This window comes from Aquarana catesbeiana, linkage group LG13 (assembly GCF_042186555.1).
Source record: "Aquarana catesbeiana isolate 2022-GZ linkage group LG13, ASM4218655v1, whole genome shotgun sequence".
NCBI lineage: Eukaryota > Metazoa > Chordata > Amphibia > Anura > Ranidae > Aquarana > Aquarana catesbeiana.
This window is the reverse complement of record NC_133336.1, coordinates 19,668,155-19,689,096: the sequence shown is the minus strand read 5'-3', so window position 1 is coordinate 19,689,096 and position 20,942 is coordinate 19,668,155. Positions and strand designations below refer to the sequence as shown.

At 41.2% G+C, this 20,942-nt stretch overlaps 1 protein-coding gene across 1 annotated transcript in view; it reads right to left on the bottom strand.

Annotated features, from left to right (window-relative positions):
- Positions 1–19,995, bottom strand: part of PPP4R3A (protein phosphatase 4 regulatory subunit 3A) — a gene marked incomplete at its 5' end in the record, with an annotated part of 39,695 nt that extends 19,700 nt beyond the window's left edge. The window contains 7 exon segments of the mRNA XM_073609701.1: positions 2,765–2,896; positions 5,321–5,437; positions 6,669–6,785; positions 11,600–11,677; positions 13,743–14,360; positions 17,785–17,883; positions 19,940–19,995. Coding sequence (XP_073465802.1) covers positions 2,765–2,896; positions 5,321–5,437; positions 6,669–6,785; positions 11,600–11,677; positions 13,743–14,360; positions 17,785–17,883; positions 19,940–19,995 — 1,217 coding nt within the window.
- Positions 19,996–20,942: the final 947 nt, after the last annotated feature.

Genomic DNA, 20,942 nt, shown 5'->3' with positions numbered 1-20,942 from the left:
GATAAAATTGGTCTCTGCTGCGGATTGGCCCCCACCCAGCTCCATACTATTGCAGGGCGAAAGCAACGTCAAAACGTCACTTACGCCCATAGCTCTTAAAGGGACATTTTTTATTTTTTTCTAATGCCAATATATATATATATTTCTTTCTCTATTTACATTCCTTGTAATAGGAATAAAAGTGACTTTTTTTTTTTTTTAAAGAACAGTGTAAAAATAAAAAAAATAAAAAGTTAAATAAATAAGAAAAAAAAAATAAAAATTTTTTAACGCGCCCCGTCCCGCTGAGCTCGCGTGCAGAAATGAACACATACGTGAGTAGCGCCCGCATATGAAAACGGTGTTCAAACCACACATGTGAGGTATCACCGCAATCGATAGAGCAAGAGCAATAATTTTTAACACTAGACCTCCTCTATCTCAAAACATGCAACCTGTAGAATTTTTCAAACATAGCCTATGGAGATTAAGGGTAAAAATTTGTCGCCATTCCACAAGCGGGTGCAATTTTTGAAGCGTGACATGTTGGGTATCAATTTACTTGGTGTAACATCATCTTTCACAATATAAAAAAAAAAATTGGGCTAACTTTACTGTTGTCTTCTTTTTTAATTCAAAAATGTGTATTTCTTCCTAAAAAAGTGTGCTTGTAACACCACTGCGCAAATACGGTGTGATAGAAAGTACTGCAACGACCGCCAATAAAAAACAATATATAATGTTTGGGGGTTCCAAGTCATTTTCTAGCAAAAAAAAAACCAACCTGATTTTAACTTGTAAACACCAATCTCAGAAAGAGGCTCGGTATTTGAGTGGTTAATGAGTAAAATAAGTATTTGATCCCCTATCAATCAGCGAGATTTCTGGCTCCCAGGGGTCTTCTATACAGGTAACAAGCTGAGATAAGGGAGTGCTCCTAATCTCAGCTCGTTACCTGTATAAAAAAAGACACCTGTCCACAGAAGCAATCAATCAGATTATAATCTTTCCACCATGGCCAAGACCAAAGAGCTGTCCAAGGATGTCGGGGACAAGATTTTAGACCTACACAAGGTTGGCGAGAGGGTGACAACAGTTGGTGCGGATTATTCGCAAATGAAAGAAACACTAAATAGCTGTCAATCTCCCTCGGTCTGGGGCTCTATGCAAGATCTCACCTCGTGGAGTTTCAATGATCATGAGAACGGTGAGGAATCAGCCCAGAATTACATGGGGGAATCTTGTTAATGATCTTTAGGGCAGCTGAGACCATAGTCACCGAGAACACAATTGATAACACTACGTCGTGAAGGACTGAAATCCTGCAGCACTTACAAGGTCCCCCTGCTCAAAAATGCCCATGTATAGGCCCGTCTGAAGTTTGTCAGGCCTATCAATGTGGAAGGTGAAGGTAAGACCAGTATAAATCTAATTTGGTTTTCTTTCCAGGTGCATTTACTCCTAAAAGTAGGCGATTTGTGAAGAAGGGGTCTTGAGCAACTTCAATAGAGCATTCATTTTACAGCAAAGTCTGTTTGAAACAGTGCAGATAAGAGAGCAGGAAAGAAAAAAAAATAGTGTTTGAAACCCAGGGAACAGAATAGTAAAGCACTGAAAAAAAATTTCAGAAGAGGAAGAAAGAATTATTAAATGTAAACCGTGTTGAAGCAGATTTGTTTCTTACACTGGTAGTTGCAAGCATGTTATTTGGATCTACTAACCACTTGCTGACTGGGCCTTTTCTGGAACTTTTTATTTACAAGTTTTAATTAGTATTTTTTTTGCTAGAAAAGGACTTGGAACTTCCAAATAGTATATATATATATATATATATATATATATATATATTTTTTTTTAGAATAGACCCTAGAGAATAAAAATGGTGATCGTTGTAATATTTTGTCACACTGTATTTGCGCAGTGGTCTTTCAAACGCAATTTTTTTGGGGGAAAAAAAACACTTTAATGAATTAAAAGAAAAAAAAAAAAAAAAAGAAAAAAAAAAACCCATAATAGTCGCCCCAATTTTTTTGGATAATGTGAAAGATGAGGTTACGCTGAGTACATAGATAACCAACATGTCCTGCTTTAAAATTGCGCATGCACGTGGAATGGCAATAAACTACGGTACTTAAAAATCTCCATAGGCAACACTTAATTTATTTTTTCACAGTTTAAATGTTTAGAGTAATATAAAGAAGCAGGACAGGCCCTCTTTATTGAGAGTCTTTTTGACCCCAGATCTTTCATTTACCTTTAAAGACAATGAAATAAAAATGTTTGAGAATTTGACTTAAAAAACAAAAAACAAATCTTTATGCCCGAGAATCGGAGGTGACGTCAGAGATTGCTCCGGTCCTCCAAGGGCATAGAGCATAGAGCTGAGTTGCGGGGCCCATCTTGCACTCACTCCACTTCCTGCCTAGCCATCAGCCACACCAGAACGCTTCCGGGTTCAGCGACTGCTCTGGTAAGCCCAGAACCGAGCAGTAAAAAGTGGCGGGGGGGGGGTTGGGGGAACGGACCTCTCCTGCCACCTCTAAAAGCAATCCCGCGGGACCACTTTTATCAGGCGCCGAATCGCCACAGTAAAAAAAAAAAAATAAAAAAAAATCATACCGGGGTTATGGCAGTTAACTGCTGCCATAACCCCGGTATTGACGTATATTTACTGTGGGCGGTCGGCAAGTGCCAAGGAATAGAATAGCAAAGCACTGGAAATTTTCAGAAGAGGAAGAATTAAAATTATTATATGTAAACCGCGTTAAGCAGATTTGTTTCTTACACTGGTAGTTGCAAGCATGTTATCTGGATCTACTAATGTCCGTAGCAGTCCCGTAAGTTGTACAGCGCCCCCTAGCTCAGGATCTGTGTCGCATATCATATGTTCAATGATGAGGTTGATCAGAAGGATGTCCTAAAAAGAGAAAAATTATACATTTAGGTTAAAAATGTATATATTTAATAAAAAAAAAAAAAAAAAGGAGACATGTTATACCAAGAGCATAGAGCGGTAACCCTTAGCAACAAGTTTGCAGTACTGCAAAATACTGGCAAATAGATAAAGCTACCTATACTTACAAGATTGTACCCTTTAAATTTGATAAGGTATGGGGGGGGGGCTGGGTCAACTTCACATCCAGTGTGTCAGATTGACGTCCCCACGGCACTTAGCTTTGATTTTTGTCTCCATCACTTCCTGTAAGCTTCTGTGATGGTAAACAGGACAAGAGAGAGGGTGAAAGTCCCTAGCGGGGGCACAGACAGCATTAACAACTGCCAGGTGTTCTAATCCTTCTCCACTTCATCCAAAACAAAAAAAAAAAAAAAAAAAAAAAGTTTTCCCTTTTAGTTATACTTTAATTTAAGAGGCATAGAGCAACTCTTATGTGACAGATTTAACTACTTGCCGACCGCCCACCACAGATATAATGCGGCAAGGCGGCTCGGTTGCGCAAACGGACGTATCAGTACAATCACTCCTTGTATGTGATCATGCACACGCCCGACGGACTCGATGTCCGCCGGTCACCGACGATCGCTCTTCACAGAGGCAGAACTGGGATCAGCTAATGTAAACAAGGCGGATCCCCGTTCTGACAGGGGAGGAGAGTGAGATCTGCTGTTCCTAGTGACCCGGGCCAGCGATCTCTCTGTATTCCGTTAGTCCACACCCCCCCACAGTAAGAAAGCACCTCCCTAGGAAACACTTAACCCCTTGATCGCCCCCTAGTGTTAACCTCTTCCCTGCCTGTGTCATTAGTACAGTAATCAGTGCATTTTTAAAGCACTGATCACTGTACTGGTGTCACTGGTCACCAAAAAGTGTCACTTGGGGTCAGATTTGTCCACCGCAATCCTGCTAAAAATTGCAGATCGCCGCCATAACCAGTAAAAAAAAAAATAACAAAAACAAAAAGTCCCTAAATTGATCCCCTATTTTGTAGACTCAATAAATTTTGCGCAAACTAATCAATTTACGCTTATTGGGATTTTTTTAACCAAAAATATGTAGCAGAATACATATTGGCCTAAACTGGTGAATACATTTAGTTTTTTTTTATTTTTTTTGGGGGGGATTTGCATTATAGCAGAAAGTGAAAAAAAAAGTTTTTTTTTTTCCAAAAACAGTCAGTTTTTTTTGTTTATAGCGCAAAAAATAAACCGCAGAGGTGATCAAATACCACCAAAAGAAAGCTCTATTTGTGGGGAAAAAAGACGTCAATTTTGTTTGGGTACAGCATTGCACAACCACGCAATTGTCAGTTAAAGCGACGCAGTGCCGTATCGTAAAAAATTGCCTGGTTATTAAGGGGGTAAATCCTTCTGGGGCTGAATGGTTAAAACATTACTACAAAAAAAAAAAAATATATGTATTTTTGAACAAATACACAACAAAAATAAAGGGGATTTTTTTTTTGTATTTGCCAGAAGTTCTGTTTCAGAGCATATTAGGCCCCCCTTTCACACGGATGTTCTGATTGGGTCCACCTGTCCGGAACCCCATCAGAACCGTCAATCTTCTCTATGGAGCAGCAGGTGTAAATGGACATGTGCCCATTTGCACCCGCCAAATCCAAACAGATGTAATAAAAAGGGGATCCGCTCTCGTTCCGTCCAGCGGATCAGATAGCAGTCGAGTGTAAATGGACAAGTGGTTTGTTTACATCCGACTGCCCATAGAAGTACAGCGTGCTGTGTCTGTGTCCATTCTGCATAAACAGAGTGGAAACAGACCGGTCATCCGTATGCTCAGCAGGGATCAGCAGACAGATTCCCTTCTGAGCAAGTGGATCGCAGCTGCAGTCCGCAGTGTGAAAGGGGCCATAAGCAAATACATGAAACACATTTAAAGTGGTTGTAAAGTCAGATGTCTTTTTTATTCTAATGCATTTTATGTATGCAGCAGCCCCCCTCATACTCACCTGAGCCCAATCTCTGTCCAGCAATGTCCACAAGTGTCTTGGTATTCCGAGACTCTCCCTCCTGATTGGCTGAGACACAGCAGAGGCGTCATTGGCTCCCCCTGCTATCAAAGCCAGCTAGCCAATCGAGAGAGAGAGGGGGCGGGGTCACGGCTCCGTGTCTGAATGGACATAGGGAACTGTGACTCGGCTCAGGTGCCCAAAATGGCAAGCTGCTTGCTGTGGGGGCACTCAACAGGAGGGAGGGGCCCGGAGCACAGAAGAGGGACCCGAGAAGAGGAGGATGGGGGCTGCTCTGTGAAAATCCATTACACAGAGCAGGCAAGAATACGTTTTTTTTTTTGTTTTTTTTTTTCATATAAAAAAAAATAACAAAGAGGCTTTACAATCACTTTAAAGACAATAGAAAGACTTACATCATCATTTTGCTGAGCTTCCTGCATTACAAACTCACGGACCATAGATGGGTTATATTCCACCAGATATGAGAATATATCAGTGGCTGCACTTCGAACCTGTGCGTCGTCCATACCCTGCAAAGAGCAGACAGCACATGAAGAATGTAAGATGACATCAGAAAACAAACTCAATGGCAAAGTAGATTTTGAAAAGGTTGAGTGCACTTTAACAATTTTGAGACCAGGCCTTTTCTGGTACTTCTTGTTTACAAGTTTAAATTAGTATTTTTTTTTTTTTTTGCTAGAAAATTAACTATAACCCCCAAACATGTTTTTTTTTTTTTTTAGCAGAGACTCTAGGGAATATTATCACGGCATATGTATTTTTGATACAGTTTTTACTTACTAATGCTTATGGATAATTTATTATATGTGATTGTTTTATTGTGCACTGCGAATATTAATTTTAGGTTTTAGCGCACAATTACCAATATCATTTAATTATATGTGGTGTCAGAGCACTTTAGAATAGCTCCAGCTGAAATCATTTATTGTTATATTCATATTAGCGCTTGAGTTTCCCATTTTTGATATGAAGAAAAAGATACCGGTAAAATCTTCAGCCATAATCCCGGTAAACCACTTGGAAACCGCAACGTATATATACATATTGTGGTTGATAAGTGGTCAAAACAAAGTCTTTATCCCCCTTTGCCCTAACTTAACCTACCTTTTCACCACAGAGATGTAAATTTACCTTGATCTGATGGCCACGGCCTAAGGTGTTAATCTCCTAGCTGCGAGAGGTTGTCTTTTGTCCATTAGACCCTTATATCTCACCTGCCCTCCATTGAAGGTAATGAAGCGCAGGTTACACTCCATTAGCTTCTTCACCAGCCAGGGAATTTGACAGCTGCACCCAGATGTAATGTAATGCACATTATTTCTGGGCTCTTACTAGGTAGGAGAGATCAGTGAATGGACGTTTGCTGGTCTCCCAACCCAGCACTTTGCTTGTCCTGGGTCTGCAAGTGGGACAGTGGAGCCTAGAAAAACATGGAAGGGGGTGAATGTACTGCTTCTGCCAGCATAGGACATAGGTCAGTGGTAGCAAAAGGGTTTGAATACGCTTCAATACACTGATGAAAGGACTGTACTTCGAACTGCATATAACAGTAAAACATAGTTCTTAGTCAGATTCCTTTTTCTCAAACAGCTGCAAACAAATCTGGCTAGAAGGAAATAAAATAACCAAAACTTCAAGCAATGCTAATGTACCAAAAATGCATGATGGACACTTATTCGTGAATTACAACATTTCAGCCAATTTCTATTTTAGTACAATATAATGAACTGCGCTACTTGCCAGAATCACTTCCAGGGCGGGCAGTATACCCATATTGGACAGGGTCTTGAAGAAAGCGTCTCTATTCTGAGGTTGTAATGTTTGAGAGAAAGCACAAAACTCTTTCAGGAAATTTACCTGTAGCACAAAAAAAAAAAAATTAAACAGGATGGACTGACTAAAAATGACTAAACCACTTATAGAAAGAATATAGCAACTATTATACAAACTCAAATTCCAAAAAAGTTGAGACCCTGTGTAAAATCTACATTGAAAACAGAATGCAAATGCTCTGCAAGTCTCATAAACCCGTATTTTATTCACAATAAAAAAAACAAAAAAAAATATCAAAATGTTTAAATTGAGAAAATGTTCCCACTTTAAGAAAGAAAATGAAAAAAAATAAAAAACAGGTCATTTTGAAATTGATGGCAGCAACAAGTCTCAAAAAAGTTGGGATAGGGCAATACAAAGCTGGCAAAGTAAGGGGTAGTAACAAAGAAGAGCTGGAAGAAAATTTTGCAACTAATTAAGTTAATTGGCAACAGGTCAGTAACAAGAATGGGTATAAAAAAAAAGAAAAAAAAAAAAAAAGTATCTTAGAGAGTCAGAATGTCTCACAAGTAAAGATAGGCAGAGGTTCACTAATCTGTGAAAAAGTTGCATCTAAAAGTTGTCGATTTCAGAATAATGTTCTCCAACATAAATTTGTAAAGATTTTCAATGTATTATCATCTACAGTGCATATCATAAAGGATTCTGAAAATCTGGAGAAATCTCTGTGTGGAAAGGGACAAGGGTGAAATGTAATATTGGATGGTGGTGACCTTCGGGTCCTCAGACGGCACTGCATTATAAAAATAGGCATGATTGTGTGATGGAGATCACTGCATGGGCTCAGGAATACTTCCAGAAATCACTGTCTGAACACAGCTTGCCCAGCCATCCAAATACAAGGTAAAGCTCCACCATGGAAAGAAAAAGCCATATCTGAACATAATCCAGAAACGCCACTGTCTTCTCTGAGCCAAAGCTCATTTAAAATGGTCCGTTGCAAAGTGGAAAACTGCTCTGTGGTCAGACGAATCCAAAATTTGAAAGTCTTTTTGGCAAGCATGGGCACCACATCCTCCGGACTAAAAGAGAAGAGGGACCTACCGGTATGTTATCAGCTCTCAGTTCAGAAGCCGCCTGTGTTGGGTGGGGGGGGTCTGGGGGGGGGGGCGCAATTTAGGGAAGACCTTTTATATTTCAGCAGAACAATGCTAAACCGCATACTGCATCTATGACAACAGCATGGTTTCCAAGTAGGAGTAGGACTTAACTCTGCCTGCAGTCCAGACCTTTCACCAATTGAAAATTTTAAGCACATCGCGAAACAAAAAATACGACAAAGACCACCCAGGACTGTTGAGCAGTTATATCGGGCAAGAATGGGACAACATTCCTCTTCCAAAACTCCAGCAACTGGTCACCTCAGTTCCCAGACATTTAGAGTGTTGGTCAAAGAAGAGGGGATGCTACACCATACTAAACATGGCCCTGTCCTGACTACTCTAAACCGTGCTAAACATTGGCCTTGCCCTGACTTCTCTACACCGTGCTAAACATTGGCATTGTCCGGACTTCTTCACACCGTTCTAAACATTGGCCTTGTCCTGACTTCTCTACACCATGCTAAACATGACCTGTCCTGACTTCTCTACACCGTGCTAAACATGACCTGTCCTGACTTCTCTACACCGTGCTAAACATGACCTGTCCTGACTTCTCTACACCGTGATAAACATTGGCATTGTTCTGACATCTCTACACCATGCTAAACCTGGCCCTGTCCTAACTTCTCTACACCGCGCCAAACATGACCCTGTCCTGACTTCTCTACACCGTGCTAAAAATGACCCTGTCCAGACTTCTCTACACCATGCTAAGCATGATCCTGTCCTAACTTCTTTACACCATGCTAAACATGACCCTGTCCTAACTTCTCTACACCGTGCTAAAAATGACCCTGTCCAGACTTCTCTAAACCATGCTAAGCATGATCCTGTCCTAACTTCTTTACACCATGCTAAACATGACCCTGTCCTAACTTCTCTACACTGTGCTAAACATTGGCCTTGTCCTAACTTCTCTACACCGTGCTAAACATGACCCTGTCCTGACTTCTCTACACCGTGCTAAACATGACCCTGTCCTGACTTCTCTACACCGTGCTAAACATGGCCTTTTCCTGACTTCTCGACACAGTGCTAAACATAGCCTTGTCCTGACTTTGGGACGTGTTGCTGCCATCAATTTCAAAATGTCCTCATTTTCTTAAAATGGTCCAATTTCTGTTTAAACATTTTAAGTTTTCTATTGTGAATAAAATATGGGTTGATGATATTTGCAAACTCATTGCAATCTATTTTTATGTTGATTTTACACAGCATCTCAACTTTTCTGAAATTGGGGTTGTAAAAAACGATATTGTTAGAGGGAAACAGTAAGAAATAGGGTTCAACAGTTAAAAGGGTCAGTCCTTCCAAAACTGAGACATAACTTTTTGGTAAAAGCTGGGGATATAAATCACCTAACGGTTTTGGTGAGATCAAACAAATATCTTAAGTCTTTATTATTACAATCACAATGACATTAATACATAAAAAAATTGAGCGAAGGTTAAAAAGTGCAGTTATAATAAGCATCTAATACCAACTGTGCCTAAGCAACACCCATTAAAAAAAAAAAAAAAAATAATCTACCTGTTGTCTTCAAGTAATCCTGCAAAACTGAAGTGCACTTCCTGGGCCTTCAGCCTCATAGTTGTATACCTGCAGTGCAAGATCATGAGTGCATTCTCGGACCGCTAGTCCCACCAGATTTAGAGTGAGATTTGGTGATGTCATTTGTGTTCTAATCACTGTTCTCCTTGCTGGGGAGAAAGCTGTATCCGAGCACCTGCAGTGCAAAGATCTCTCTGCTTCTGCTTAGAGTGGTTGTAAACTCTTACACACCACTTTTACCTACAGGTAAGCCCATAATAAGGCTTACCTGTAGGTACTGGAAATATCTCCTAAACCTGCACGGTTTAGGAGATATTTACCATATTACTTTGCTTTGACCAAATGAGTTTAGCTCTGCAACACAATCAATTAGATTATATATGTAGGAGTTAAACTACATATATAAGTGACCATAAATATTAATAAAAGGTAATGTCACAGTAGAAGTGGTAAATACTGCCCATTTTAGTCATTTCTTGTTCAGATTGTGACTGGGTAACTACCGCAGCAGTCCGGAGTAGGGGGGTATGAAGGTCTATCGCAATTGCGGCTGTAATGGTACACACAAATGGGGTTGAACTAGAAAATTTAGAAGAGATCTTTATATATGACACTTCCGTGGTCCACGGGAAGTGGGCGTGTCTGTATAGACTCCAGACTACTGGGGTAAAGCCCGGGAGGTTACTATGGTAACGCTGAGCTATTTAAGGGCTCGGGTGAGGAGGCCCTACCCATCTATTGAGAAAGCCCAACCAGAGGGCGATACGTGCATTGAGGGGAGGAGCCGAGCACGTGACATTATGCAGCCACAGGGGGTGAGCAAGCGGACGCTGTCGTATTGCTTAGAGACGATTTTAACTGAATATCTTGAGTGTAATTTTATTGGGACATTTTAATAAATGTTACATACAGAGAGCACTATGTATCCTCTACTTATTATTACATGAATTGCGGAAACATATCCCATAGGGAACACTGTTTCGTTGGTGTGGAGGAAGGAGAGAAGCAGTGGGTTATTTTATATGAGAGCCCCTACTGTGATCCATGCGATCCCCCTTGAAAGCTATTGATTGGAAAGTAGCATGCAGGATGTGGAACAAAGGGATTCATAGCTTAAGGAAAGCAAAGGAATTGTTTCTGAGTCGATCTGACTCATATATGAGGTGAGCAGGTATAACAGCTGGTGGAGGTGTTCACATTGTATCAATATCTGGAGAAAATATGTTTATCTCAGTGGTGGATAATAATTGAGAAGTCACAAAAATTGAGGAGCACTTTAATGCGACAAAAGAGTTGTTTTATGAACTTTGATATAATTTATGAATTCATTTTCAAATTTAATGTTCACAGATTGTTTTATAGACTTACGCATTTCTGTTGAATTGGAGTCACTATATATTGTCTTTTTACACAAAATAGCACTGCACTTCTATTTGATTGATATTTACCATATACACTTGTGCCGTCATCGGCGCATGCGCACTAAAGAAAGGGCACGCTCGTGCCCTTTCTTTAGGGCTCGTGCCGTGACCGTCGGCTCCCGTGTATGCGTGGGAGTGACGTCGCACGACTCCGGCCAGTCACAGAGCCGGAGTCCACAGCCCCGGAAGGAAAAGGGGTGAAGATTGACGCGGCCACCAGCGGGGACATTGCGGGCTTCGTTTGCAGGTAAGTGCAACATAATGGGCTAGCATTCATTATGCTTTTACTTTGCAGGGGAATAAAGAGGAAGTAAAACCCATCGGGGTTTTACTTCCTCTTTAATTCATTCAGTTGTGCTTCCTCCACCTCTTCCACTGCTTCTTAAATATTCCCCACCAATTAACAAATCACCAGTCATCAGGGGGGCAGCTATGATAGGAGGAAGTAAAAGCCTGCCACTTTTACACAGAACAAGGCAAGGTAGGTCAGTAGTAAGAAAAAAAAAAAAATCAACTGACTGTAGCTTATTGAGAATACTGGTGACTAGTCCTTATTCCTGGCCTATTGACTTTTTGGGCACAACTTTCCACCATTCAGGTATTTGTTTAAATTTCTAAACTTAAAATTCCAAAAAAAAAAAAAAAAAAAAAAGAAAGAGAGTCACCAAGAAGTACGAGAAGACCCCAAATGTCTCAGCCCATAACTGCTAGGAGGACCAACTCTTTAAACAATGAAATATACCATTCACATGACTAGACTTACTAGCTCTTGCCTCTTCTCATCATCTGTTGCTTCATCTGTGAGGTGCGCAAATAATTCTGTAAGAAACTTTTCATCTTCCTAAAAGGTGGGCAACAAAATCAAAAAGTAAGTAATGTGTACACGGATATCCTATTCAATAGTCAGGTACCACTCTGGCATTGGCTTCTTCAATGAACGTTACAAGGATGCATTAAAATTACGGCTGTACAGTATTCAGACTAATGGCACAAGCAGATTTCTGAATAAATTGGAAACGCTGCAAAATTGCACACAATGCACATTCAATACACTTGAGAAAGCTTTTGCAAACACCCTCTGTAGATTTCAGCGAAAAATTAACGACAGTCACAATACAAGGACCAATAAACACAGACATCAACCCTGCTCATAAGAGCTTACAATCTAGCAAAAGCAAACTTAAGAGGTAAATACTTGATACAAGAAAAAGTCATCACCAAATCTAAGAGAACACAGGAAAATCTGGAATAAAAAAAAATGTACTTCAGGATCTTTGTTTTTTTTTTGTCAATTATGGAGGACTCAACACAGATTGTTTTCAGGGTACCACATTCTGAGATCACGGTCTTGCCGAGTCGGCAAACCTCCCTGCAGCCCTTTTTGTAGAATATAACAAATGCTACAGTAAGGCCGGCCATACATGGGCCGAATTCCGAAAGCATTATCTTTTTTCGAAAATCTTTTCTAAGAATTTTCGTTGGGACTTTGCACCATTAGTGGGCCGCAACAATGGCCGATTTCCGAGTGACCATCGAATTTCAGTGATTGGGCATGTTGGAAGTTTTTATTAAAAAACTAGCGCTTTTCAAATCAATGATGGGAGAATCGTGTGAGAAATATAAAATCGAAAAAGAAAAGAGCACGAGTACAAGAAAAGAATATTCACGGCCGCAAAAATTATTTTCTGTAGCAACATGAGGTGAAATAGAAGGCTTGGTTGGTTGAATTTCAAAATAAAAAACGGTGGTATCATCAGATCCCAAAATGCACAAAATTTCTGATTTTCAAAAGAAAATTAGTTGGGAATTCGATCCATGTATGGTCTTGCATAAGAGTGGGATCATTCCAGGGGGTATGTGTGTGTATGTGTGTGACCAATCTAGGATCAGTGATGGGGCGATATCCCCAACTAAAGTGCCCAAAAGATAAAAGGAAGCTAGCGACTCCGACAACCACAATGATATATCACATTTGGGTGGACCCTTAAAAATTTGAATGCATTTAATTCCGTCCCTCAAGTCACTTTATGAAGCCAGACTGAAATGAGGCTTTTAGCACAAAAAAAAAAAATGAATTACACAAATGCTTTCATTAGTACCTACAAAAGAATAAAAAAGGTAAAATCCTGGAGTGCCACAGATACAACTTAAAATATTAAAACCAATTTTAATTTTTTTTAACAAACCCGTTATACTCACCTGCTCTGTGTAATGGTTAGGCGCAGAGCAGGCCCGATCCTTCTCTTCTCGGGTCCCTCACCAGCGCTCCTGGCCCCCTCCCTCCTGCCCCCACAGCAAGCTGCTTGCTATAACCCTCCGAGTTTTCGGTAAAAAAACCTTATTCATAGCCATGGCTATTTATTTGGTTTCTTACCGAAACATGTAAGTTGCTGTAACTTGTACACTGTACCCTTTATCAATAAAGTACTTTTATCGGGAGGAAGAGTTGCCGGCTCTTCACCTTATACTCTCTCTGAGGAGGGAGAGACCTGCTGCTCTGGTGCACATCACTGGATCGGGCAAGTATTGGAGGGGGCTGGGGGGGAGCAGCACCCTGAAAAGGTTTTTTTACCTTCACGCATTGAAGGTAAAAAAAAACCCTTCAGCCTTTACAACCACTTTAATTTACTGTGAATGACAGCGTTTGCCCCAGGAACCAAGTGTGGAAGACAAGCGCCCTGCCCTCACTAGGTGTGCAGGAGGAGGCATTTCAGTTACCCTGTTCCACCCAGTCTATTTTTACTGGTTGTGTTACATAGTGTGACAGGCCAGCTGCATCCTAGCAACTAAGAAAGGCATCCTTGGTTGCTAGGATGCAGGGGGCCTGTCACTATATAAAAAATAAAAACAAAAAACAACGAATTTCTTCCAGGCTGATGGATCAAAACTCCACAGCAGGACCTTACCTGTAACATCCCAACTATCTCCACCTTGTTAAAAAATATGAAAGAGTGAAGCGTGGACAGCATGTTTTCTTCAAAGACAGAAGGGGTGGGCAATACCACGTCTTGTATATACTGCACTCTGTAGGTCTGGTGGATTTTCTGTTTCAGTTCAAGGTCTGATATGGGAATCACCTCTTTAAACTTAGCAGTTTGTGTTAGAAACTCGCGGTGTTTGCGCTGCACGGACAAAGACGGGTCGTACTCTAAGCAGCCAATGATGTCCATAATGCAGTCTTCTGAAAACATGACCTCAAAGAGTGCAGTTCGGTTTAAAAGGAAGATCCCCTTGATTATTTCATACAATTGGTGCAATCCTTCAACGTTCTCCAGGTCTTCACACACGTGGAAAAGTTCCAGGAGTTTTTTGATATATCCCTCATTCTCCAGGGCCAGGGCGAGTTTCTCGCGACGTAGCGGAGACGGTAACGACGATGCCACGACTTCGGCGATCTCCTCTAGCCGGCTAAGTTCACAGCTTGGCAGCTCCAGGCCCGGGGAGGACATGTCCTCGAAGCGCTCCTCTTCTGATTCGTCCACAAGGTCCTGAGTGATGTCCACCGAGGGGTCTTTCCCTTGAACCTGGAAGAAAACCAAGAAGAAGGGGGCTTCAGAGTGACTCTGCCTGGTTAAACTTTTCACCTGAGTGTGGCAACTTATCTGTTCTGCCAGAAAAATCACACCTGACCACATTCACGTACTTCAGCCATGATAGCAATGGTTATTTATTTATCTAAGTGTTTGACAAAAAACCTTGTGCCTGCATAGCACCTGGCTGGAAGCCTATAAGGAGGACTGTGGTGACAAACGCTCTACCTCTGCACAGTACTGGCTCTGTTTCAAATCAAGAAGGTTTAGATCAGGGGTCTTCAAACTGCGGCCCTACAGTTGTTCAGGAACTTCAATTCCCATCATGCCAAGCCATGTCTGTGAATGTCAGAGTTTTACAATGCCTCATGGGAAGTGTAGTTCTGCAACAGCTGGAGGGCCGTAGTTTGAGGATCCCTGGTGTAGATGTTTCTGTAAATCAGCATATCAGCCGTACAAATGTAAAGTGTAACCTTTAAACTTTTGGAGGGAGGTGGGTTCTTTCATTTCCTCGGCCCTAGGACTCCCCAATATTATTCACCCGAAGAATGGCTTACTGGGGGTCTTTGGTGATCTACATATACCTAAACAAGCCAGGAGACTATTTTGTATCCTTTATTTCTATGTTAGAAAGTCTATACTACTATCCTGGAAAGGTATACAAACACCTTTGAAATCCCTATGGCTAAAATTAATTAATGATGTTATACCGTTATATAAACTTACCTTTGAACTTAGGAAACGAAAAAAAATGTTCCACAAAATATGGGACAGGTGGCTGGCTAGCCCCATGACCCTCTCTATATAGTGTGTGCTTGATCTATGCCATTCTCATGCCGTGCCAGAATGAACACCATATGTATGTGAACTACTATAACTCATATTTGTTAATACCTAGTTATATATAAACTGTGTAATCAATCTCAGATCGAATTACCACCAACCAGCTGTTTGGTCCCCCCCCCCCCCCCCCCATAAGTAGACAATATACTTGACAAGGTATACCAATGTTTAACTGTGATTTATTTAGTGATAAGTTGTTGTTGTGTTTTTTTTTTTTGTACAACTGGTTTGTATTGAAACAAAAAAGTCAATAAAAAATATCTTTAAAAAAAAAAAAAAAAAAAAACCTTTAAATATGTATGGCCAAAGATTTCTTTTTGACTGTACTTTTATGGGTCACAGGGGTACATTTAGTTTCGTTCTCCTGTGACCCAAAGTCAGATGATGGTGAGTTATTGCCGTCATCAGCTGATGGGGCAAGAGCTACACTGGGCTTGGACGAATATAGGCTGGATCCACCTTGCTGCCTGATTGACAGTTGGCTCTGCCTTTCAGCACACAGCTAAGAGCTGAAGACAGATGTGTCCGCCCCCCTCTCCAGCCTGATGCTCCAGTGAATGCTGGAGGAGCAGAGTGCAAAGGCATTGATAGACAGTCACCACTCTCTGTTCGGAGCAGACCAAGAACTGAGGGATCAGCGGCTGTGATTGCTCAGTTCTCGGTCTTAGAGCAGATGTGCCAGGGGAGTATGTGTTTTTGAATCCTTTAATTCTTTTCTTTTCTTTAATTCGTTTCTCAGTCTTTGAGCCAGCGAGGGGCACTGAGGCTGTATCCACCTAGGTAAGTACGATTCTAAAATAAGAAGAAAAAAAAAAACAACATACTTCTCTTTTAAGTGTAGCTAAAGTAGGGCATACTCATACCTAAAAAAAAAAAATGCCAGTTCAGCAGGAACTGGACAACTTTTGGTATATGGGTACATATATTGCAAATAAAAACCCAGTAATGATCAAGTATCATCAAATAAAAGCTCTATTTGTGCAAGATAAAACTTATAAATTTAATTTGGGTACAGCATTTCATGACTGCGCAATAACCGGTTAAAGTAGCGCAATGCTAAATAGCAAAAAAATGGCCTGGTCATGAAGGGGGTAAAACCTTCTAGAGCTTAAATGGTTAAAGTGGTTGTAAACCTCAGACATGAAATATGAACAAAGCAATATCCCACTATAGCAGTAATGGTGAACCTTGGCACCCCAGATGTTTTGGAACTAAATTTCCCATGATGCTCCACTACACTGCAGAGTGCATGAGGATCATGGGAAAGATAGTTACAAAACATCTGGGGTGCCAAGGTTTGCCATCAGTGCTCTATAGTGTCTCAATTCAGAGCACTAAGCGTCATTTCTCTCTGCTGCCTCCTTCCTCGGCTATCTGCAGGAGTCACTTCTGACAAGTTTTCCTGACACCAAGAGAAAAAAAAAAAAAAGGAAAGGGGAGGGAGCTTCAGAACACATCCTGTGATTGACATCCTCAGCTCTGTTTCTGTGTGTAGGGGATGTGTGTCTCCCCTTCCCTCCAATCAGCTTTTAAAGCTCTCCTCACTGAGCCCTGCAGCATGTAATTTAAAGCGGGGTTCCCACTTAAAAAAAAAAAAAAAAAAAAAGTCAGCATCTACAAATACTGCAGCTGCTGACTAACAACCTGTCCCAGGGTCCAGCGATGCGGGGGATCGAAGCCCCGCTTGTCCCCCCCCCCCCCCGGCTCGGCAGCGCCGGCATCTTAACTGTGGGCGCCCGGCTGTGGCTTCACAGCCGGGCACCCACCGGGCATGCACGAGCTGCGTGCCGTCACTGGCCGCGCAATCTGGGACCTGTCACGTGTCCCAGAAGATTGACAAGAGGGGGGGGGGGGAGAGAGGCGATCTCCCTTCCTGCGCCGAGGGAAGTGATGTCAGAAGCCCAGGCGCCGAAGGAGGCAGACTATGAGGGACCCCCTAGCAACAGGCATTTAGAGGTGAGTAAACATAAATTTTTTTTTTTTTTTTGGGGGGAGGGGGGTTGGGGGGGGTTTCTGGGACACTCCACTTTAAGCTCTGTGGCCCATTTTCTGAAAGCTCAGACAAGCTTTATAAAATTCTTGTCTTTTAATGGCTCAAAAAAATACCCAAAAAAAAAAAAAAAATGAAATTATATATATATATATATATATATATATATATATATATATATATATATATATATATATATATTTATATTTAAAAGGACAAAATCTGTGTGTTGCCGCTAATCTTATACTCTGAACAGATGTAGAGAAGACTGCAGATAAACAGGTACAGCTTATGTAGGTGAATTTGTTTCACCTACATGGCAGTCACTTCTTCACTGGCTATATGGAGGGGTTTACATCCACTTTAAGTGTGCTAAACTACAAAAGATGGATGAAAATATGACGCCAGCTGTCATTTTGTTCTCTCCCCGCAGCCTCCATGGCACCTGGGATTTGTCCAGGAATGGTTACGCTAATACTTTCCATGTGTTACTCAATACACTGAGCATGGCACAAATAGAATCTGCTCTTGCATCACATCTAAGATACAGAAACACAAGAGAGGAAAAGGAGAGAGAGGACACACCTGACATATTTTCTCCCAGATCTCGTCACATCCAGCTTTCTCCTGGAAACTCAGAGCCAGGTCATAGTTTTCGGCCTCCGACCACACGATTAACGTGTCCTGCAAACAAAACACAACAATATTAAAATCCGCATTCACACAAGGAAGGGAAGGAGCAGATGTGGATATGACAAACAAGTATAAATCAGCACACATTCCAAAGACAGCTGGATCATTTAATTAATTAAAATGGATCTTCACTGCATCTTTACACCACAAACCGAAAACGCCATTTAAAATGGTATCAAAAACGCAGATTTTTTCTTTTCTTTTAAATCTTAATACATTCTATGCATTAAGATACAAAACCTTCTGTGTGCAGCAGCCCCCCCCCCCAATACTTACCTGAGCTCCATCTCAATCGAGCGATGTTCCACGAGAGTCTCAGCTGTCCGAGACTCTCCCTCCTCATTGGCTGAAGACAGCAGCGGGCTGTCTGTCCAACAAAGCCTGCTGCTGTCAAACAAAGTTAGTGAGCCAATCAGGAGAGAGAGAAGGTGGGACCGAGCCGCGGCTCTGTGTCTGAGTGGACACACAGAGCAGCGGCTCGGCTCGGGTGCCCCTGTAGCGTCACATATGGCAACCCATCACATTTGGCTACCCGCTGGACTGCGCATGCGCCATATGCATTCCAACACTGTGGCGATCTGAGCTTGCGCAGAATTTTGTGCCCACGCCCCTGAGTCCAGGTTCAAGCCCCACCATCCAAGCGAACATAGAGTTAGATTATAATTATGCAGAGTAAAGCGAGGCCGTGCCCGAAGCACGGCGAGCGAAGCAAGCCCGCGAGGGGCCCTGCGGCAAACAGTGTTGGAACGCATATGGCAGTCCAGCAGGTAGCGGAATGTGATGGGTCGCCATATGTGACGCTACACCCCCATAGCAAGCTGCTTGCTGTGGAGGCACTCAGCAAGACGGAGGGGCCAGGAGCGCTGGCGAGGGACCCGTGAAGAGGAGGATCCGTGCACAGAGCAGGTAAATCTAACATGTTTTTAAATAAAAAAAAGGAAACACAAGACCATCACTAATATCACTTTAATTCATTTTTAATATTCAAATTAAACTCCTCCATCCATCCATGTCTCCATGCTTTATTTTGTTCAGAAATCACTTAGAAAAATACCCCCCCCCAACCCTAGCATTTCTGGCTGTGGCCATCTTGAGTAAGGGCAGTTGATTCATGAAGCATTTACTTCCTGGAATCCATCTGCCCTTAGCACAGTGTGCTTAGCTGAGACAACCCCTACTCCTCGCCTCCCCTCCTGGAGACTCCAGGGATGTAGGATATCATTTGCCTAGGCAAGAAACCAGGAAGTAATTGAAAAAAAAAAAAAAAAAAAGTACTTTCCTATCTATTTACCAATGCTAGCAGCATGAGGATTAAAAATAATGTTTATTGGGAGAGTGAAGTTGCACTTTAACCCTTCAGTGGCATGCCAGTAAACATTCTGAGGCGCAACTCTCATATCCCTGTTCTCCAGCAGTCTCCTGACATTATATGAAACTCTTCTTTATTTTACATGCCTTTTGTGTAGATGAATCTACAGTTAAATATTAAACTATTAATTTATGGTACATTCAGATTAAATGTTTCAGTTAAAGTTGAAAAAGGATAAAAGTTCACCTTTTTATTAAATAAAAAAAAATTTAAAAAAGGAATAAATGCACATCTTTTTGCAGGTAAAAAAAATGGGCATTTATTATTTTGTGCATTCTATGCATTAAGGTAAAAAAAAAAAACCTGCCATCGATCACAGCCAGCGAGCGAATGAGGAGAGAGCGTCGGACGGAGCTGAGCCACGCTGTGAGTGCGAATAGACCACGTTCATTAACAGGAGTGCGGCTCGAGAGCGAGCCCGCTTGAGTGCCCCCATAGCAAGAGGCTTGCCGACGGTGGCACTGGGCAGGGAAAAGGAACCAGGAGCACCAGCAGGGGACCCAGAAGGATCAGGGGCTGCTCTTTGCAAAACCATTGCACAGAGCAGGTAAGTATAACAGGTTTGTTACCTTTAAAACACCTTTAAGATAAAAAAAAAAAAAAAAAAAAAAAAAAAAAAAAACAACTTTCCGTGTTCAGCACCAAACTGATTTTAGCTTCTCGGAGTATAAAACATACCTGCTGTTTCTGGTAAGCAGTGTTGGGATTGATTTTTGATTCCAGAAGAAGTGAACCTGGTAACAAAAAATAACAACAGATTAACAAACCTTGGACGGCATTCTATTCAAAATACTGCAATAGAGAAAAAAACATCAAATTTACTGTGCCTTGATAAAGTATTCATACCCCTTGACATTTTCCACATTTTGTCATGTTACAACCAGAAACCTAAAATGTATTTTATTGGAAATTTTTGTGATAGACCAATACAAAGTGGCACATAATTGTGAAGTGGAAGGAAAATGATAAATGGTTTTCCAAATTGTTTACAAATAAATATATGAAAAGTGTGGGGGGTACATTTGTATGGCGCCCCCCGGAGTCAATACTTTGTAGAACCTCCTTTCTCTCCAATTACAGCTGCAAGTCTTTTTGGGGATGTCTCTACCAGCTTTGCACATCTAGAGAGGGGCATTTTTGCTCATTCTTCTTTGCAAAATATCTCAAGCTCTGTCAGATTGGATGGAGAGCGTCTGTGAACAGCAAATTTTCAAGTCTTGCCACAGATTCTCGATTGGATATTTACAATAAAAATCCAGACGCCATGACAGTTACACTTCCTGATTGACACTCTACATCAGGGATCCTCAAACTACGGCCCTACAGCTGTTGTGGAACTACACATCCCATGAGGCATTGTAAAACTCTGACAATCACAGACATGACTAGGCATGATGGGAATTGTAGTTCCTGAACACCTGGAGGGCCGCAGTTTGAAGACCCCTGATCTACATGGTAATGCTTTACATTTGTGTGCAGATTCCTAGAAAGGTTTCATTGGATGCTTTATCGCTAATAAATATAATATTATATATATATATATATATATATATATATATATATATATATATATATGTGTGTGTGTGTGTGTGTGTGTGTGTGTGTGTGTGTGTGTGTATATATATATATGTGTGGATAGATAGATAGATATATATATATATATATATATATATATATATAT